This window comes from Ziziphus jujuba, chromosome 10 (genome assembly GCF_031755915.1).
Source record: "Ziziphus jujuba cultivar Dongzao chromosome 10, ASM3175591v1".
In the NCBI taxonomy this organism is placed as follows: Eukaryota; Viridiplantae; Streptophyta; class Magnoliopsida; order Rosales; family Rhamnaceae; genus Ziziphus; species Ziziphus jujuba.
The window spans coordinates 14,635,826-14,659,005 of NC_083388.1; the positions used below are offsets into that span (position 1 = coordinate 14,635,826).

Sequence of the window (23,180 nt, forward strand, 5' to 3'; positions counted from 1 at the left end):
CAAAGCAGCATGCCAAACATCAGCAAAAGATCTATACACACCATGCTCTGGAGCATGAAAAAAATTCGTCATTTTCCAAATCCAATGAGTATTATCACAGGACCAAAGGACATGTAAATCATTCTCAATGCCACTACCACACAACTCGCATATACTGCTAACCTTCATTCCTATTCTTGCAAGCTCATAAAAACGAAGTAGTATTAAGTTGCTTGCTCTCCAAAAAAAACATTTAACTTTATTAACCACCTTAAGATCCCAAATAGCACGAATCCAAGCATTAATATGACTGTTACTAGGACATCCAATAATACTTCTACCATCAAGTTTACAAGCTATCCAATTCCCAGATTTAACAGAATAAGATCCATACCACTATTATGCCAAACAAACTTGTCCAAAGTCACAACACCATCAATTGCAAAAGTTAAAATCAATTTAGCTTCATCCTGATTAAATAAGACTTGACCATGTTAACATGCCAGCTACCAAAAACCTAAATCAAGGCACTAACTTTTGTATCTTCATCTAAAATCTGGAGAGAGAATTTTCAAAGTGCCCAAATTAGATATCCAGGCATCCTTATAAGCTTGAATGTTATTACCATCTCCAACCCTCTAAAACTCCACTATTTTCTAAAACCCCTCTCCCCCACCAAATACTTCTCCATAGATGAGATGGAGAAGAACCAATGCCTGTATGCCAGGTAGAATAATTAGGAAAATATCTAGCCTTTAAAATCCTACCAACCAGACTATCTGAATATTGAACCAAACGTCAACACTGCACAGCTAACAAGGTCTATTAAATTCTTCCAACGAACAAAAACTTTCTACCAAGTGCCTTCGGTTGGCAACGTCACTCCGACTATACATCTTCAGAATTGACCCACTCTATAGATTTTTTTTTTCCAAAATAAATATTTTATAAATTTTAAATATTATAAAAATAATAATAATACTTTAGATTTTAGGCATAAAAGCAATTTAGTTTGGATTTGTATTAATCATTTTTGCGTATTCTAAATAATATGTTTTGACTCTATATAAAACATGTGAAAACTATTCATTTCTCAAAACTAACATAAAACTTTTTTATTTATTTTTTTTTTTTTATAACAAAGCTATAGCCAGTAGGATTCAAACTTAACCTTGCCCCAAAAAATAGTGGTTTTGTGACCGATCTATCCTCAAAGTGACAATATTAAATTTACTGGTTTACATGTTTTTTAAATTTACCAATTTCCAAATTACTTTTATTATTTTTGAAAAAATAAAACTTATAGGAGTATTAAAATTTTTTTCTAGTTCTTTTCTTATTAGTTACTTTAAATACACTTTAAATTTTTGACTACTTATGAAAGTAAATGTTCCTCTCATATTTTTTCGTAATATTTGTGTGAAGTTTCTGAAAAAATTTGAAATAAATGTTCCATTCATATTTTTTTGTAATATTTGTATAGAGTTTTTGAAAACTTTTTTTAAAATAATATTTAGAATTTCTCATATAATTCTTTTTTTGGGAAGAAATTTTTTAAGAAATTATTTATAAAACAATATGATCAAATGAGGTGACCTAGGAAGCAAGAAACACCCAAGCTGGTATTATTTATTGAAATAATATAAAAGACGTTCGGAAAGATAGGATGAAAATAAATTAAATGTAAAGGAAACCCAAAAACTAACAAAAATTATATATATTTTTTTTCTACCAGAAACTTCCTCATAATGAAAATTAAGATAATGTGGAGGCAAGCTAGTCATCGAAAAAGCAGACACCACATGAATTAGGTGCTTGGAAAGGGAATCCGCCACTCTGTTACCTTCTATGAAGTTGTTAGAAACTTGGAAAGAAATAGAAGATGAAAACTATAAGCATTATCAATTCGATTTCAAGTTCCACAGCATCTCCAAAAACAAAGATTTGAGAAGTGTTAACACCATCGTTGAGTCACTTTTGATCCATATACAATCCCAATCATATTGTTTGGCATAATTCATATCATGCATGACAGCCCAAAGCTCGGCCTCCAAAGCTTTATAACCTTAAAAAGGCAACTCAAAACAGCCTCGAACGAAGCCTCGAGCATCCCCAAAAACACCACCACATCCAAAAGGACCCGAAATAGAGAGATCAGCACTACTAGAGTTAAACTTGGTACAGCCAACTGAACTATACGTGCAGCTTTTCCCGGACGACCATGAACCCCAACTTGGTAAAGAATTAACAAATCATCAACAAAACTCACCATAGAGCCATTATTTATTTGCCTCCCTAAAATCAAAAGTTAAAGTAAAATTCAATCATATTACCAAATCATACCAATAAACAATATCTTTCTATATTAAATATTTATGTGTCATATTAAAATACATTTAATGGTTAAATACGTTTGGTAAATTTTTGTAACGTTTTTTTTGTCAACAAATTCTAAACAGTAGATTTTTTTTTTTTTCTTTTGGATGTGTAGTAGACTTGAATTTTTATCTTTTATGGCCAATAGTAAAATTGAAATTATTTTTAATAAATTGAAAAGAGATATTTAGTATTAAGTTTTAATTTTAATATGTAAAGGTTATTGCTAATGATCATTATAAGTTAGATATATATATATATATATATTTATTACAACTTTCAGGTGGAAAATTTTTACCGATTGATATTTGAACCATGTTTTTTAGGAAAGGCCAAGCATATAAATATTTTTTTAAAGCAACTATAATTTCATATTTTATTATAATAAAATTTTGATTTTAACATCATATGAATAGAATAGTCTGGTGGTAATGACTATTTTTTTGTTTTTTTTACAATAATCCCAATCCCTCTGCCTCTAATGTAGTGAAAAAAGATTTTTTTTTTTTTTTGGGCTATAATTAAAAGAAATCATTTTAAACGAAAAAACAAAAAGTTTATAATACAGTGCATCCCGAAAGAAAAAAGAAAAAAAAGAAAGTAACAGCTAAGGCGCGTTAAGTTGTAATACAACCCCGAAACGTAGCGGAAAACGGTAGCGGCCGTCCACCACCTACCCGCCCTCCTCGAAGAACGACAAGTTGCTAAATTTTTAAGTTACAACCACCCACTCGCCCAAACGCACTGCCCCAACTACTTATGCGGACGCGCTCAACACATTTCCACTTTTGCCCACTTTTGTACAAACGCATAATTTCCCCAAGCCGATGCATTTACCAATTTGACCCCCACATGCAAACAAAATTTTTCAAATCCCTCTTTAACCCCCAGTCAGTCTTCCATTTCTCCACAAACCGTCTTCACCTCCCCAAATTCCTCTGCCTAGGTTATGAATCTTCCTTTCTTTTCTTTCATTTTGCAATCTAGGCTTTCGATCAGAATAGGGTTTTTAATTTGAACACGTCTTTATTTTTTTTATTTGTTATTTTCTTTTGTTTATTTAATTCGTTATTTATTTATTTTTTTCATTGTTTTTGAATCTCTGGCCTTCTGGTTTCTGGGGAAAGATAGGGTTTTGAAATTGACCATCAACAACACGTAGCCTTGTCTCCGTATATAAGGTACGATTTGAATTTTTTTATTAAATTATATTTAATTGTCAAGGATGGGTCTTTGATTTTTTTTTTTGAATTATATCGTTGTCGCTCGTGCTTGATGGCGTCTGAAAGTTCTATGTAGGATTGTCGTGTATTAAATTTAGCTATAAATTTTTATTCGACTGTCTTATTTTATGGATATATATATATATATATATATATGTACATATATATATATATATGTATATGTATGTATTTATATATATATATATGTATATGTATGTATTTATATATATATATATATATATAATTTCTTTTTTTGTTTTTGCGGGTTTGTTACGACCATTCATACATATATTTCTTTTTAAATATTGTGTTTTTGCATATGCAATATAGGACAAGGTCAACGTCTTGTTGGTTGGGGGGGTGTTTTGATTTGAGCATTGCATTGGTTGCTATAAACTGGAGACTTCGAGATGCTGGGTTTGAAGCGTAACAGCAATAATAATACAAGCTGTTTTGTTCATTTGGCCGAATGGCATCCACTGGAATAGCAAATTCGATTTGGGCTTGAAGCCCCCTTCGTCTACTCCTGTAAAATCAGGTTTGCCTTCGCTGTCCTTGGATGCCTAATGCTGACACTCATCAAGTTTTTTTTTTTTTTTTTTTTTTTGGCTTATTTTAACTTTGGCATGGAGAATTCAAAAACTCGAAATCCATTTCTGGGTTTTTATGTGAACTCTCTGACGGTTGATTTGTTTAAAGAAGCTTCTTTTCAGCTGCAGCTTGTAAGCTTTAATGGGTTTTTCCCCCCTCCCTTTTTGTAGGTATCGGAGTACATTAGTTTTGTTCTTGACAGTTAACTACTACAATTAACAAGTCTCTCATGTTCAGTAAGGGTTTCTCTGTTGCTAAAATTATGGGCTGCTGTAGTTGTTTTGGATTCACCAGAAAGCCCAAACACCTAAGAAGGCCGGCTGGCTTCAATAATCGCCTTTCCCAAGAATTATTATTGGATGATGATATAGAAGATGAAGATGATTGTTCATATAATGGTGAGGTTACCAGCACTGGTAATGGTGATGAGAGCGAGTCACAAAGCCGCACCAAGCGTTCAGAGGAGATTCTACATTATAGGGTGCAGAATGGAATGATTTGCAGGCAGTTTCCAGTCAAGGAAACACATAAAGTTGTCCGTACAGAGGTAAACTTCTATTTTTTGTGTGTATGATCAAAACTTTAAGATCTACTGCAGCAGTCAGTTGTCTTTGAGTTGGGGACCTGATTCCTATAATGGTGAAAGCTGTGTGAGATGTATGCATTAGGTTGAGCCGCATCGTTGTGCTTTCTTGTTAACTAGTGATGGAATTTTTCTGGATGGAGTGATTGGTAGATTTTGGTTTGCTTTCATTTCGTAGTGTTATCAAGATTGCTCTCCTGACAGTTCATATATCAATCTTAATTTTGAAGGCAAAGCACCGAGTTCTTTTTTTTAATAATTGTTTGCTAGCCTCTTAGGATGTGCACATGATGGAGGCCTTTAGTTCCTGAATAAATTGCTAAAATGGTACAAATATGAAGACTAATTGTATTTGCCAGTGCTTTATCATTTGTGTTATCTCATTAGATGATCTTTGTCATTTGATGCTTCTTTTTCTACCTAATGGTCACTCCTCCTGGAATTTTGTATTAACAAAATTTTATATTCTTGGATTCTTCAGGATGAAAATGGGAATAAGATGGTCAATGAGTATGTTCGTGAATGCAAGATTGGTTCTGGTAGCTATGGGAAAGTGGTTAGTTTACTGATATGATGGTACTTTTTTGTTTCGTTTCCTGAAGTTATTTCTTCAACGTCTTTTGTGCCTGTACTTCAGGTACTATATCGAAGCCTGTCAGATGGAAAGCATTATGCTATTAAGGTATGGTTGTTTGCCTTGATTCAGTGACTTTAATGTCTTGGGATTCAGAAGTAGTTGGAATGCAGTAGTGTAACAAATTGGTCATTTCGGATTTTTTTCTGTTTAATTTATTTTATAGGTTATTAATTATTGAACTGAAAAGCATTCCTGAACCATGAGAGTTCCTGTAACTCACGTTATCCATCTCTTAGCTATGTGAAGAAAATAATTATTAGAGTTTTGTGGTTCTTTAGAGGTGTTAAAGTTTCACTTTGTAATTATGGGAATACTTTTTTGCAGGCCTTTCATAAGTCTCATTTATTGAAGCTACGAGTTGCACCTTCAGAGACTGCCATGACTGATGTTCTTCGTGAGGTATTTCCTTTATCTCTTTTCTATCCTAGTTTATAATGCAAAGTTGTGAGCATTTTGCTTTGGAACATCTCTTCATGATCTTTTGGCGAGCTTCTCTAGTCTCGTCCTTTCTATTGTCACATTAAATTTTATTTGCCAACAATAGTCAGAAACACTTTAATTTGCATTTCTGGTGTCTGCAGTTCTTACCTGCTGTAAAATTTCTACGATTTACTTTGTTAAATTGGCAGTTGGCTTTATAAGCTTCTCTTATAAAATGTTTCTCAAATTTGTTAGAAGTTCTGTTAATATCTCCCTCACTTCGTTTGGGAGCTATTTCTTTTCCCCTAGTAGGGTAGTCACTTGATTGGTAATTAGCCCGCTACAAGAAGTCTCTAACTTATAGAAAGTAAAGAGGAAAAGGCATGACCAGAAGAATTGTGTGAAATAAGTGAATTTAGCCAGTTGAGGCAATCTTGATTGAGAAAAAATGATTCCCTACAGACAGGACAGAAAGACTCCTTCCTCTACAAGTAGTGAAGAATGTTAAGAGAACTGTGGTTGGTTGTTAACCAACAGAAAGAATGGGAATAAGATGCATTTGTTACCAGGCCTTTTCTTGATCAGTTCGAGAGGAATGGAGGAAAACTCAGGATTGGTGTGGAGGGGAAGATCTGTTTATGATATTGTTTCGGTCTTTTCTAAATGGTGACATGAATTTAATGCTTGATATACCTTTTTACCTTAAGAATCTTTTTGTTCAATCACACAATATCTTGAGCTTAGAGTTTTTTTGGGGATGTTGGATTGAAATTAAGCTATTTTCTTTAATTGCACAGGTTCTAATTATGAAAATTTTGGACCATCCTAACATAGTTAATCTCGTTGAGGTGATTGATGATCCAGACACAGATCACTTTTACATGGGTATTTTTTTCCACTTTACGTTATTTTCTTTTGACAGCTTTTTGAAAACTTCTTGATCATGCCATAATTACTTTTCCTGAGTAAATTATTATTTTCTTTAACTGCTCTTTGGCGAATCTTTTATTTAACTGCAAAATTCTTTCTTCTAGTTCTTGAATATGTTGAAGGCAAATGGGTTTGTGAGGGCTCCGGTCCACCAGGTGGCTTAGGAGAAAATACTGCAAGAAAGTATTTGCGGGATATAGTTTCAGGGCTGATGTACCTCCATGCTCATGTATGATCTTGATATATGCTTTTGAATGATGATTGGCTGAACTCTCAATCACTCACTCTTCTTTGTTTGTATTCTCACAACACCATTTTTTCATAGTGCTTTATTTTTATATTTTGGAGTGGGGAGGTAATATATCACATAAAATGAAATTGCACTTTTGATGTGTATTTGGGTATTCATTGTCATTGACTGAACTGTTTGCATGTTGGCCTTGAATGGATTTTAATTTGATAATTCCAATTGTTTTTTCCCTTTTGAAAACAGAATATAGTTCATGGTGATATCAAACCTGATAATTTATTGGTTACACTTAATGGGACGGTGAAGATAGGGGATTTCAGCGTTAGCCAAGTTTTTGAGGTAACAGGACTGTTGAAATCTTTGCCACTATGATATTGGTGCCTTTTCGCTTCATCTTTGTTGTAATTGTTTGGTACTTCATCCTCTTCCTGATGGATGAAATTTGATAATGTGCACTTACAATATATACTTCTTAGTTTCAGCAAAGCATTTTGTAATCTGTTGAATCACATTTTCTAGTACAATAATTTTTTTTGTGTTTTTTTATATGCATAACAGATAATTTGTTCTCATCTGCAGGATGATAATGATGAGCTTCGGCGATCTCCTGGGACTCCTGTTTTCACTGCACCTGAATGTTGTCTAGGTTAGGCTTTACCTTATGTGCTAGCAATATGTTTGTAGTTGTACAGGTCATGCTTCATATTTGAGTTTGAAATCAAGTCTGATAGTTCTCTCATAAATGAAAATAATCTTAATATAAATAAAATTTTTGAAATTCTGTATTTAATTTGAATTCTAGTATAGTATATAGGTCAATTCATGTGTTTTTGTTTAAAAGGGCTTTTCATTCTGCTTTATAATTTTGTTTTAATTGATTTTTAGTTCGACTTAGATTGACTGATTGAATCTATCTAATCCTGTATTGGTTCCAACATATATCAGATCTGGCAAATGAATCTAAATTGAAATGTTGGTCCTTAAGGTGACCTTAACAAACCATTTCTTTAGTAGCACTTGAATTAAATGACGGTATATAGGGTATACTACAAGTTACAATTTTTATTTTTATTTCCTTCTGATCAACAGGTCTTACATATCGTGGGAAAGCAGCTGACACATGGGCTGTGGGGGTTACCTTGTACTGTATGGTACTCGGACGGTATCCATTTCTTGGAGAGACACTGCAAGACACATATGATAAGGTATAGAAATAGCTTGTTTGTTGAACACTGTTGCCAATCTTATGCACCCTCAGCCCTGTGTTTTGTGACAGTATATGTCTTAAAAGATTGTTTGTGGTTTCCTTACAGATTGTTAACAATCCTTTAATACTTCCGGATGGTATGAACCCAATGTTAAAGAACTTACTGGAAGGACTTCTTTGCAAAGGTTTGTAAATAACTGTTATCTTATTGACATTTGATTTTCACAGCTTCTGCAATATTGTGGTTCATCTATGCATCACGCAAATCTGCGTTGTAACATTGTTATATTTGTCTTGTGCAGAACCTGGACAGAGGATGACATTAAATGCTATTGCAGAGCATTCTTGGGTTATTGGAGATGATGGACCTATCCCTCAGTATTTATGTTGGTGCAAGCGCAAGAGTTTGGCAGAAGAATCTCATGGGAGCAAAGATAATATTAACATAATTCACACTGACTAAATTGTTTAGGTGGATTTGTTTGTGTACAGTTACCAAGATTTTTGTTATTATTATTTTTTGCCCTTTCCTTTTTGGACTTACAATCTTATCATGAGGGAGGTAAATTGTGACAAAAAGTATTAACAAAATTTTCCGGGCTACAATCCCTTTTGCCTAAGCAGGTATCGACCACTGGTTTGGCTTTTGAGTAAGATTTCTCAGTGTATTGTGTTATGGTCTGATTAGAAGGTGTTCATCGTGGTCCTTGTACACATAATCTGAAGGTTGAGTACGAATAGGAAACAAAATTATGTATCTTTCATAGGTTGCGTAGGAATGGGAGCAAAACAATGTATTTTTCGTACTAAAGCATGTAATTATTTGTCAAGGTGGTTATAGACTTGTTTGATATGTTTCTTCTGATGGGTTGTGTTTTGCGGTTATTTTCCTGGTCTAGGTTCCCATTGTTAGCTGCTGCGGCTAATGTCATTGAGAAATTTTCCTCATATTCATTTGGTATTTTCTATTAGTTAATGGGTCTGGTTTTTGTTTTTTTTTTGTTTTTTTAATTAAATTGAGTATGTTTACGTCAGTGGGTTAATATTAGTGGTAGTTAAATATCTCAATTAACTATAAATCTAAGAAGAAAAAAAATCATAAACACAACAGTTTGTTAGTGTTAAACATCTCAATTACCTATAAATCTATAAAAAAATTTAAAAAAAAATCATGAACAATGAGATATAATTTGAAACTCTGTTGATGTTTAGCTTTTGCTTCCATTCTTCATCCATGTTCCTAGTTAATTAGTGGCTGGTAAATTTTAACTAACACACTAATAAACAAGTAAAGAAAACAAGTTATACATAATTTAAAAGAAAAAAATGAATAAAAATCGAATATGTTAACAAATGGCATCTGAATTTTAGTTGTTTGAGAACAAATGAACCATGACCTAACAATTTATTTTGGATGTTTAGATGTAGATTTTGTCCTTTTTTAGTACCTGAAAGGCAACTAGAGATAATGTGAGAAAATTAAGAGATGGTTATGCTCTTCAAAGATGCACCATTTTTCTAGAAAAACTTGAGGTGCTTTAAAAATATATTATAAATTCAAATTTAAAAATAAAATCTAAAGAGCTTTTTTTCATTTTGATGTTAAAAAATAAATTAATAAATTATGTTAAAAGTATTAAGAAACAATAGTGTTTGTTGGTGTCAAAATATTAACCAAATTTATTTTGGAATAATAACAGAAATTTAGTTTATAGCGTTAAAGTTTTTCACATTTATTCTTGTGTTCTAATTTTTCTTAGATACTTCTCTCTTTTTTTCTTTTCTTTTTTTCCTTTCAAATAATTCATTTTTAATATAAAATATATAATATGATTTAGAATTAATAATGAAAAGACAACAATACCCATCTAATCAAAACACAATAACAGTGAAGAAACTTTGTATTTTCGATTCTCCTAATTAAATAAGTAGTCTTCGTTGCCGTTATAGTCAGCTAATCTGCAGCTTTAATTAAACAAGGTAGTCTTCGCTACTGAATAGGAGCATACATGTCTTGAACGTCTGCCTTATTGCCTCGACATAATTGCCCTCCTAGATGTAGGGTCTCTTCCAAAAACTTTCAGATTCGTCCAAGAAAACATCGAAGCAAAAAAAAGCCCATTCACATCCATATGTTTGATGAATGAAATTCTTCTTTTAAAACATTAACAAGAAAGAAATTATTTTAATCAAAGAAAATAATAAAATAAAAACAAATAACAAGAAAGTTACAATACTTCAAATTTCAATTTATAAAAACAAAAATAATTTGTTGGGTTTCCAATTAGGTATTATATTGGAACCTATAAAAGAGGGAAGAGATTTTAGATTGGATTATGTAGTGCGGTAGATTTCAACATGAGATAAATAAATCTAGGACAATAGTCAGTATTTGACAAGAAGTTTTATGAACCTAATAAAGTTTGTTTTGGTAAACCTGGTATTTTAACTGGATGGACATTATTCTTTTTTCACTTTTTAATTTTAGATAAAACAATCTATTATATGTTGAAAAAGAATAATTTGTAAAGAAAAAAAAAATAATAATAATAGTAGTGTATCTCAAAAAAATCAAAAGATAAGAATAAATGTCAACAACTTTCAAACTATAAGGTAAGTTTGTGTAATTATCATATTTTTCATCAAATGAAATATGATATGATATTATTGTTTAACATATTTATATCTATATAATTTAAATATATATATATATATATATATATATATATAAATAAGTGAATCTTTAAATAGATGAATAAATAATAAAAATAAACCAATTAAATATTACACATCATCCACTAGTTATTCCAAAAAAAAAAAAAATCATCTGCTAGTTACTTTTGCATTATTGATTAAGTAATTTATTAAAATGTTTATAAAAAATATAAGGTTATTATTTTATTAACTTATGTTTTATTACACTTATCTCTTTGTTTATCCATACATATAAAGTTATAATAATTGGTCAACAAATAAAATAATGATATATATGAACACTTAATAAATATCTTTTTTTTTTTTTTTGGGGTAAACAACACTTAATAAATATCTTGGTACTTCTTAAATATGCCATTCAATATAATATGCATGCACATTTGTAAACATATTAAGCACTACTCTTTAGTTATTGCACAAATATGTATTGGTGTGATGAATAATGATGTTTTAAACTTTCTGGATTTTGATGAATTTTTATCATGGTAAGAAAATATATCACATTTTTTGTAACTTTATAGCTTACTTATTTACAAATCTTATTAGAAAAAATAAATCCTATTGAGATTTAATAATTAATATATATAATTTAAAAAATAAATCCTATTAAAATTTAATAATTAATAAATATAATTTTAAATCTTAACTTTTGATACAATCTAAAACTTGAAAAAAAAAAATCTTATATTAATCTTTACATTAATTATCTTATTTAAGCATGATTGATAGTATATTAAACCTAAACCCTTAAGATTTGTTTTATTTCAAATATAATCCTTCATGTTTAAAAAATTACATATACCTTCCTTGCCATTTACTTTTCGTTGTTAAAATTAGGGTTGTGCAAGAAAACAGCCCAAACAAAAAAACCGATCAACCTGACCTAAGTCGATCAAAATTTTTGTTGACCAATGGCTAATCTGTCGGTTAACCGCAACCAATGAGATGTTGGAGATTGGTACGTGTTCCCTATCTTGTAAACCAATGGTCATGGTAACAACCCAAACAAAAAAACGATCAACCTGATATAAGATTTTTGTTTTTTTCTGGTTTCCCTTATTTTTCTTATTCCGAATGGCACACCCATAAACTCGAGGCAGCAATAAAGATGGATATGAAAAAGAAGAGAAAATAAAAGATAATTTTAGCAGAGAAGTGGAGGAAGAAGAAGAAAAGGCAAGATAATTTAATAAAATTCCTCAACCAAACGCACCATTCATGCGCTATTCATTCCAATCTTCCATTCATTCTCTTGCAAAAACTTATTGTCTCTACAATTTTTATTTTATTTTATTTTTTTAACATAATGGGAGGTAGGCGTTGATCTAAAATGAATTAATTTATGGAATAATTTTTGGTACTTGCTTGGTGGAATAATTTGTGGGATTCATCTTGTGGAGTTTATGGAAATTTATCTGCAGCAAATTTTTTCTATAATTTATTCAATTGTATAGTAATATTGGTTACAGTTTTTCCTTATTGGGCCAAGTGTGAATGATTTTCTTAATGGGTTTGTTTGGGTATAAGTCTTAATGGGGGCCCAAGATTTTTCCCTTATGGTTTAGTTTTGAAAAAAATATGTTTTTTGAATATATTAAGAATATGGAAGTTGAGAGTTTAAGAAATACACATTCTTGTCAGTTGTCAGTGGATACAGAGAGAAATAGGGTTTTGAGGAAGAACGTGAAAAGAGGAGAAAGCATTTTCTAAAAATAGAGAAAAAAGATTGAGTTTAATAGTGTGTGGTAAAGCGAAGGTATACAGAAGGTTCGCAGAGTTAGATCTTGAATGTGTTGTGTCTGAGATCTGTGCTTCTGTTGTATCATGGGAGATGACCATCAGAAAACATCTTCACCGGTGGACGGAAATTGTCTTAAGGAGACTATGTACCAGATAGGCCTCGGTCAAGTTTCCAAAAAATAAATCACCATTAACAAGGACATACAGGTTCTAATTTAGATTTTTTAATTTCTTGTATTTTGTTTACATTAATTTTATTTTATCCACATATATTTACATATATATTCTTCCATATTTTTTTCTAACATTCTTAAGATGATATTCCCATTTTTATATGTTTACATTTGTGGATTGTATATATTTATTTGTTCAAGATCTGTTTCTTTAATATGTGTGTTTTGTAAAAAGAATAAATATATATATATATATATATATAAATTTTGCATCGTACCCGTGAGTGAGAAAATTTTGTTTGGGCATTTGTTATTTTTGTTTAATCAAAATTTATATGCTCATGATTTTATAACTTCCTTTTGGGTGTTTGATTTTATATATTTTTATTGAAAAAAAAAATTCCCGTGGCTTTTAATCAATTGGGTATTTGATTTTCTTTTGTTTTTTCAAAAATTTTTCACTTTGATCAAATGCCCATGAGATTTTGAATTTTTTGGTACTTTTTCGATGAATTTCCTTTGCCGAAACAATGAAAAAGTATGGAAACATTGCAACTGGATCGGTCAACCCATTTATTAGGAAAACGGGTCAAAATAGGCCCGATTGGAGGTTGAAAACGGATTGAAACAGGGTAAACGAGTCAAAAAAATAAGTAAAGGCTGATTCTAGGTTAGTGAGCCTGAGTTTAAATTCTATTGGTTCTGGTTCAGTTTGAAAGCTCAGCCAGTGGTTAAACAGGCTACTGTTTAGCCCAAGATCTAGGCCTAAAAGAAACATGGCCCATGTGAACTTTGGCCTAATTAATTAAGGGTTGCCATGTGTTGCAAAATGATTGGTGCCATGTAGTGCAGCGAGGTGATGACAAGTGGCACACAGAGGCAAGGAGACATGGCGACTGTGGCGAGGCCTCGCGTCGCACAGTCACAAGGCCATATGTCATCCAGTCGTGATGCCATGTGTCGTGCTCCAAAGGATGACACGTGTTGATCTGAGACAGATGGCATGTATCAAACTTTGACATGCATGATGTGTCAAGATCTAGTAAGTGACACATGTCGACCTAAAGCAGGTGGCACATGTCAGCCTCTAGTGCACGACATGTAGGCTAACACAACAATATGTATAGCACGTGTCTTACTGACATGTAACGTGTCCCACATTAGCCAATATGTGACATGGCATATGCACGTCAGCATAGTTGCCACATGGCATGTGCCATGTCAACGTGTAGTGCCACATGACAGATGACACGTTAGCATGTAGTGCCACGTCAACATGATGTCAACAATGATGTATACAATAATTTTGTGGTTGTATACAGAAATTTTATCGTGTATGCAGAAACCCTATAAAATCACATTTTTTGTGTTTTCCTATTGGAAATTTATTATAATTAGTGTGTTGAGATAGAAAATAACAACTAATTGATTTCTATTTTTGTGATTTTTACAAAAAAATGGCAAGTTGAGATAATGTAACTATGCCCACTCAGACTCTTATTATTCAATTGCCTCCTCTTGCAAATCATGCAGAGAGACCAGAGAAGTTCAATGAGCATACTTTAAGAGGTGGTAGCAGAATATGCTGTTATACTTGACTACATTGAACCTTGTGAGATCCTTGATTGAAGATGCACCACAAATAGTGAAGAGAGTGATAAAGAGACACTCATGGTGGTGGACACGTGGAAGTATTCCAATTATTTATGTCGGAATTATGTCCCAAATAGCCTATCTGATACTTTGTGTGGAGTATACTGTGGCATAAAGTCAGCAAAAGAGCTGTGAAAAACTTTGGACCTCAAATACAAAAATGAGAATGCGGGTTCCAAAAAGTTCATTGTAGGCCGATCTCGGATTATGTGATGGTGGATTCAAAAAGCTATTAATGAGTCAAGTACATAAGTCGTAAGTGCTCATTTAAGAACTTCTTGCTGAAGAGATTTTGATTAATGAAGTCTTTCATGTATCTATTATGATTAAGAAGCTACCTTCTAGTTGGGAAGACTTCAGAAATTATCTCAAGCACAAGAGAAAGGAAATGGATACGGAGGCTCTTATTGAAAAGCTTCATATCTAAGATGATAATAGGAGAATTGATAAAAGATCTTTAAAGGCCATGGCGAAGGCTAATATTATGGAGCATGGTCAAAGCTCCAAAAACAAGAAGAAAATTGGAAGAGATTCCAAGTTCAGGTTTAAAGGAGGGATCTTCAAAAAAGCCAAGTTTCAAAGCAAATGTTTTAACTGTAACAAGACCCATCACAGAAAGGTGGAATGTAGATTGTCGAAAAGAAAGAGGAACAAAGAGGCACAGATGATAGAGCACATCGCTGAAGAGGTTGATGATATTGACTTTAGTGTTACGGTCTCTAAAGTGAACTTGGTATGTTCTAATCCTAGAAAGTGATGGATTGATATTCGTGCAACCCGCCATGTATGTTTTATTAGGAACTTGTTCACTTCCTTTGAACCAAATAAAAATGGGACGAAGTTGTTCATGGAAAATTCCGCCACATCAGAAATCCAAAGGGAGGGCAAGATAGTTCTAAATATGACCTCTGGAAACGAGTTGACTCTTAGTAATGTGCTCTATGTTCCAAATATTCGTAAGAATCTAGTGTCTGGATCGCTATTGAGCACACATGGTTTTTGCTTAGTATTTGAGTTAGATAAGGTTATTTTGTCTAAGTATGAAATGTTTATGGGAAAGAATTATGTAGCCAATGGTTTATTCCAACTGAATGTAATGACTGTAAAGCCAAAGACATTAATAAAGCTAGTACTTTTTCTGTTTGCTTGCTTGAGTCTTCCATTTTGTGGCATGGTAGATTATCTCATGTTAATTCTAATTCTTTAAGGATGTTAATTAACTTGAATCATTTTTCCATGTTTGAAATTGATTCCAAATATAAGTATGAAACTTGTGTAGAAGCAAAATCAACAAGGTTATCATATTAAATGATTGAAAGAAATAATGAACCTTTGGATTTAATACATAGTGATGATGTATGTGATTTAAAATTCATACTGACTAAAGGTGGTAATAAGTATTTTATCACCTTTATTGATGATAGCATGAAATATTGCTATGTTTACTTGTTTAAAAGCAAGGATGAGGCAATAGAGAAATTTATTCTCTATAAAACGGAATCAGAATCAACTCAACAAAAGGATAAAAGTAATAAGAAGCAATCGTTGTGGCGAGTATATGACACCATTTGGTGATTATTGTGCTTAACATGGTATTAGACATGAAATTACTCCACCATATTCACTACAGTCAAATGGTGTTGCTGACGGAAAAATTGTACCTTAAAGGATATGATGAATGCAATGCTGATAAGTTCTGGATTACCTCAGAACTTGTGAGAGGAAGCTATTTTGTCGGCAAACTACCTTTCAAATAAGGTGCCTCGAAAAGATCAAGTGAAGACACCCTATCAGCTTTGGAAAGAAAGACAACATTCCCAAAAATACTTCTGAGTGTAAGAGTATTTAGCCAAAATAGTGGTACCTACTCCAAAGAGAATGAAGATAGGTCCCAAAACAATTGATTACATCTTCATAAGATATGCACAGAATAGTAGTACATATTAGTTTCTTATGTACAGGTCAGAAATTGCTTATATACACAAGAACACAATAATGGAATCGAGAAGTACATCATTTTTCGAACAAATTTTTCCTTATAAATGTGAAGAATGACTAAGTTCGTCTAAACAAATTTACGATGCTATCAGTGATGATAATTATGATATTGATCAAGAATAGAAAAATGAAGTTGAAAGTGAGGTTGATCCAAAATGAAGCAAGAGCGTGAGAATGGAAAAATCTTTCGGACAGGATTTTCTTACTTACATGCTAAAAAGTAAACCTCAAAGCTTCCAAGAAACTGTAAATTCTCCTGAAGAAAATTTATGGAAAGAGGCTGTAAAAAATGAGATTGATTCCACCTTGCAGAATCATACGTGGGAGTTAAAGATTTTCCTCCAGGTTGTAAACCTTTGGGTTACAAATGGATTTTTAAAAGAAAGATGAAAGCAGATGGAACAATAGATAAATACAAGGCAAGACTTGTAATTAAGGGATACAAGCATCAAGAAGGCCATACTTATTCTCCAGCAATTAGGATAAATTCCATAAAGATGGTATTGGCAATCACTGCATTATGAGATCCTGAAGTACATCAAATGGATGTTAAAACAGCATTTCTTAATAGAGATCTTGATGAAGAGATCTATATGGAGCAACTTGAGGATTTTTCCATACCAAGACAAGAAAAGAAAGTCTGTAGATTGGTGAAATTCTTGTTTGGACTAAAACAAGCTCCAAAGTTGTGGCATCAAAAATTTGATAGTGTCATGCTAAGTGATGAGTTTAAAATAAATAAATGTGAAAAATATATCTATGTAAAAGATACAAAGAATGGATACGTCATTGTTTATTTGTATGCAGATGATATACTCATTGTAGATAATGACAAAAATATTATCCGAACTACAAAAGCCATGTTAAAATCTAAATTTGACATAAAAGATATGGGGTTTACTTATGTGATTTTGGGAATGAAAATCATGAGAACTTCGAATGGGATCATTTTAAGTCAAATACATTATGTGAATAAAATATTAGCTAAGTTTAGCAATGATGATACTGGTATAGCCAAAGCACTCATTGATATGAGTGTAAACTTATATAAAAATAAAGGGGGGAGTGTATCTCAAATGGAATGCGTAAGGATTATTGAAAGTCTGATGTATTGATGAGTTGTACAAGATCTGGCTTAGCCTACGCAATAAGTAGATTTAGTAGATACAAGAGCAATCCAAATGAAGAACATTGGCAATGAATCGTTAGAGTACTAAATTACTTATGACATATTTGTGATTACGAACTGCACTATACAAGATATCCTGCTGTATTAGAAGGATACAGTGATGCAAATTAGATACTAAATATCAAAGATTCCAAGTCCACTAGTGGCTATATGTTCACTTTAATGGGTGCAACCTTGATATGGAAATCCTCAAAACAAACTATGATAGCTTGATCCACGATGGAATTTGAGTTCATCACATTAAATAAAATCTTGTGAAAAGGCAGAATGGCAATGCTAATTTTTAGAGGACATTCCGAAGTAGCTTAAACATGTGCTAGCAATAAGTTTGCATTGTGATAATCAATCTGTGATTAGCAGGCACAAAATATTATATATAATGAACAGTTTAGACACATATGTCAGAGACACAAGTCCATTAAACAGTTAATCTCAACTGGAGTTGTCTCGATAGACTATGTAAAGTCGAAAGATAACATTGCAAATCCGCTAACTAAAGGGTTAAATAGAGACTTAGTTGAGAAGTCATCAAGGGGAATGAGATTAAAGCCCATGAGTAAAATTGATACAATAGAAACTCAACCTAATTGACTGGAGATCCCAAAATTTAGGTTCAATGGGAGAACACAATTGTAAAAGACTTGTATGGGGGTTAATCCTCTGCCTATTCCTATGATGAAATAGTGATAGATGAAGGTTAAATATAAAGTATGTTTTTAATGATCTTTATAAGTGTGTGTTTGGTAATCTATGGATAGTTATGCTGATTACAATGGTAATAGAAATCACCTATGTGAGAGAGAAGAGTGGCAATTACAAAGGAGAATTTTTTAGGGCATAATTCTTTAGAAACTCTCCCAGAACTAGGGAGGTATTCAAGGCCAAAGTGAACACAACAGTAAGAACTAAAGTGTACCGGGAAGAAATCATGTGTAAACTATGTTTTCATTTACACAAACGAAGAAATGGTTAAAAGATATCGCATCTACCATTAGTCAGTAAAGTAGATGCAGTCTCATAAGGAAAGGTTCAAAGAGTAATATATAATTATCCTATGCAGGTTTCAACTATAGAGCTTTACCACCAGAGTCATGCTTTGTTTCTAGTAGTCAAATCATTCATGTGGGAGATTGTTACAATTTTTCCTTATTGGGCCAAGTGTGAATGATTTTCTTAATGGGTTTGTTTGGGTGTAAGTCTTAATTGGTGGGCCTGAGATTTTTCCCTTATGGTTTGGTTTTGAGAAAAATATGTTTTTTGAATATATTAAGAATCTGGAAGTTGAGACTTTAAGAAATACACGGTCTTGTCAGTTGTCAGTGGATGTAAAGAGAAATAGAGTTTTGAGGAAGAATGTGAAGAGATGAGAAAGCATTTTTTGAAAATAAAGAAAAATGATTGAGTTTCATAGTGTGTGGTAAAGAGAAGGTACACAGAAGGTTTGTAAGGTTAGATCTTGGAGGTGTTGTGTCTAAGATCTGTGCTTCCATTATATCCTGGGAGACGATCGTCAAAAAACATCTGTACCGATGGGTGGAAATCATCTTAAGGAGATTGTGTTACCATATAAGCCTCGGTCAAGTTTCCAAAAAGCAAATCACCATTAACAAAGACATACAAGTTCTAATTTAGATTATTTAATTTCCTGTATTTTATTTACATTAATTTTATTTTATCCACATGTATTTTGCCAATATATTCTTCCATATATTTTCCTAACAATATTTTTATTCTTTCCTTATAATATGTATTATCTAGTAACTTTTTTTCTTTTCATATGGAATATATTTGAAATTATTCAGTGTTTCTTACCTCTTTCGGTTGGATGAATCATTTTTTAAGGTATAGATTTGTAGCATTCACTTTAGAGTCTTTATTTATTGATCTTAAATTTAAATGTTTGTATTAATTCATTTTATTGGAAAATAACAAAAAAGTTATTTAGATATTGGAAATCTACAATAGCAAAGTGTAGAACCTCAACCCCACCTCACTGTTTATGGCGAATTCATCCATGTTGCCACCCCCAATGATGTTGAATATGCTTTCCAAAAACCAAAACAGACCATACACCAACCAACCAATGGGTCGATCTCGGTCAGCTTATAAAATCCGAAAAATGGTCATTTGTGATTTAAACACCCATCAACTATTTTTGTTCATCGGATAGCTCTGATGAACATCCCAAATTAAAATTAACTAAACAAGGTTTTTATAGTCTATTCATATATTTAAAACTAGTTGACAATGATGACATTCGCTTTTTTACTTTTTGCCCTTTTTTTTATATACTTTTTCTCATGAAAAAAAAAGTTTAAAAAAATTAAAATTTCTTCTATCTTTTTTTTTTCTTTTTGTTTTTTGATGGAATAAAATTGCTTCTCTCTAGGAGAGTTTGGAAAGTTCCTTCACCGTAACATTTTTCTAGTTACACTAGAAAATCAATATGTTAATATATTATTAATTGATATATTCATATAATTTAAATAATGATAAGTAAATCTGATTAATAAATAAAACTAATTAATTAAATATTATCACTTTATTTATTATATTATTTGATAAATATTTTGATAAATTTAGTTTTATTAATTTACATTATCACATTATATATATATATATATATATAATTTTTTTCAATTCATTGTATTTATCTCATTTTTTATAACATTATTTAATTTTAACTGTTTTCAACAAAATTTTTAAAATTATCTAATAATTATATAAATTTTATAGATGTTTATAATATTTTTACATTTTTTTAAAAAACGGTGTAATAACATTTAAATATTTTGTACCAACAAAAAGAAACATTAATTTTTTTTTATGCTACGAATATTAAAAAGGCTTTTGAAAAGGGTAAAAGTAAGTTTCTTTCTTTGCTCATAGAGTTGGAGTTTAATGTGTGAAAGAAGGATCATCCCTAAGTTGAACTACAACAAAAATAACATAAAATCTGAAAAATCTAAAATAACATTTAAATTTGTAATATATATATATATATATATATAGACATATATATGTTTGTGTATATGTATTTGATTTAATAATGACTATGAGAAAAAAAAAATTTACAAATCCTTTTTCTAACTGTTACGAAATAAAATGTTTTTTTTTTTATCTGTATTCATGACCATTAATAATGGGATACACATATCATATAAGAATTTAATTGTCTTTACAAAAAAAAATTTACTTTTCTATGTTAGATTTTTAATATAAAAATTAAAATATAATTAAAAGAAATTGTTTTTATAATACTGAAAGAACTATACACACTCTTATTCTTTATATACCTTTATTTAAATAAATATAAAATATAAAATTACTTTATATAATATTTTTAATATAAAAAACACCATAAATTCATACACACTCTAATCAAGCCAAATTTTTCACAAATCATTCACAATTCAAATCTCCATGAAAACTGATAGTCACATTTACATGATCAATTAGAAGGGTTTTTGGACGAAATTGATAGTGATAAAACTCCATAATTTTTTTTTGGCCAAAACACTATTGGGTGAAATTGAATAGTTGCAAAAACTTCGTCGAATCATTCTATCGTAAGATTCTGAATATCTTTGAATTGTTTGGTTGTATACTTTTAAGCATATTCAAACTTGTTCAGTCTTATACTTTCAAATGTTTTTTTAAGAATATATTTTTAGTATGTTCGATCGTAAACTTCTCAATAATATTGAAGATGTTCAATTATATACTTTTAAACAATTACAAAGTGTTAAATTCTAAACTTAGAAATAAATAATGAAGTTCAATAGACCACAATCCAGAAAACATGGACAAGAGTAACCAAAGAGAATGTGGCTCTAGTTGCACATTGCGAGTAAAAATAAATAAATTATGAAAATTAAAAAAATGAATTATTACAAAAAAAAAAAAAGGCTCTTATAATAAATTTAAAATGAAGATAAAAATGTAAATTCTAAAATTGGACTATATAAAGTTCATTTAAATACGTTAAATTAGTGTGTCGTCTAAGGTATCATTGGTGCTCATTGTTGGATGCAACAAATAAATATAAATCTTTATCTTCATTTTTATATCCCAATCTTTGTGTCAACTAGTGATAAAATTTCATTTCTTTATCCCCATCTTTGTTTGACTATTGGTGGAATCCTATCTCTTTTTTAAAAGGTACTTAATTTTTTTTTTCACTTATATAGATATATATATGTATATATATATATATATGTATGTATATATATGGAATCCTATCTCTTTTTTAAAAGGTGCTTAATTTTCTTTTTCACTTATATGTGTATATATAAATATATCTACTGCATTTCTACAATGTACTCCATTTGCATACGGACCCACACCGTAGCATTTCTCTATATATATATATATATATATATATATATATATATATATTTCATTGCAAATGATTTTAAATGATGTGCCATAATAATAATAATGGTGGACCAAAGATGAAACATTAAAAAGAGAATGGAAAATATCTAAATTTTGGTGACAAAGATTAACACTATGGACACCATCTAATTTATCAAATACATATATACTGTCATTATTTGATTGGTTAAATATTGATATAATCTAGATATGAATAAGTCAACTCTTAAAAGAATGAGTATAATTAAATATAAATCAATCAAATAATAATATGTGTACATTTAATAAACTAAATAATGTATCTAATATCATTTGGTGACAAATAGTAAAATTTATTTGAAAATGATATGAACATATATTATTGTTTTATTTTGGTTTAGTTTTCAGTTATCCATTTAAAGAATTATTTGTCCACAGTTTTATATATACTTGTAATTAATTAATATATATTGGTACGTAATTTACCACTAACAAAATAGTTAAAGTGATAACATCTTTACATCCATATTATAAAGTTGTGGATTTAAAACATATGCTCTATTATCTAAAAATTAGAAATTATCATAGTGCGATAAAAAATAAATTGTAAACAAAGTTGCTACTATAAATACTAATCATATTTATCCTTTTTTTTAAATAAAATTAGAGATATCATTTATTAATTTTTTTTTCAAACATACATTAAGTATCCATACTTTTAAGGATTTTGTTTGGGACTTTCCAACTGTAAAAAGGAAACAAACAAATAATGTATTTATATAGTATATATAATGAAATGGGTTCAGTTAACCACAATTTAGTACTTAAGTTTTGGAAGACTTTTATTTTAGATTATCTACTTTAAAATGCTCCAATTTATGGTTTCAAATAGTGATGAAAGTATCGATATTGATTGAAATATGGAGGGTGAAATTTTATGGAAATATCGATATCAATAGAAATGTCGATAAAATTATGGAAACTATAAATATTTAATTTAAAATATAAATTTTTACATATTAGATAATTGATACAGTAAACAATATAAAAAAATACAATAATTATAATACAAAGATAATAACATAATCCATAAATATTAAAAAGTATTTTAACTAAAGAAAATACAATGTTTGTTATCACCAAAATGTAGAAAAAATTGA

At 30.6% G+C, this 23,180-nt stretch overlaps 1 protein-coding gene across 6 annotated transcripts; it reads left to right on the forward strand.

Annotated features, from left to right (window-relative positions):
* Positions 1-3,201: 3,201 nt before the first annotated feature.
* LOC107411351 (serine/threonine-protein kinase GRIK2) lies at positions 3,202-9,061 on the forward strand. 6 transcript variants are annotated; one of them, XM_016018922.4, is made up of 14 exons: positions 3,202-3,301; positions 3,487-3,536; positions 3,909-4,116; positions 4,340-4,716; positions 5,234-5,308; positions 5,390-5,434; positions 5,714-5,788; positions 6,607-6,694; positions 6,844-6,968; positions 7,233-7,328; positions 7,569-7,635; positions 8,079-8,194; positions 8,303-8,381; positions 8,499-9,061. In XM_016018922.4, exons 4-14 carry the CDS (start codon positions 4,399-4,401, stop codon positions 8,657-8,659), a joined length of 1,245 nt encoding a protein of 414 aa, XP_015874408.1. In that variant the 5' UTR covers positions 3,202-3,301; positions 3,487-3,536; positions 3,909-4,116; positions 4,340-4,398; the 3' UTR covers positions 8,660-9,061. The 6 variants fall into 6 exon arrangements, with proteins under 6 accessions (XP_015874408.1, XP_015874409.1, XP_048324387.2 ...); XM_016018923.4 differs by having other exon boundaries at positions 3,218-3,301; positions 3,483-3,536; XM_048468430.2 differs by lacking the exons at positions 3,202-3,301; positions 3,487-3,536; positions 3,909-4,116 and adding an exon at positions 4,190-4,335 and having other exon boundaries at positions 4,446-4,716.
* The last annotated feature ends 14,119 nt before the right edge of the window (positions 9,062-23,180 follow it).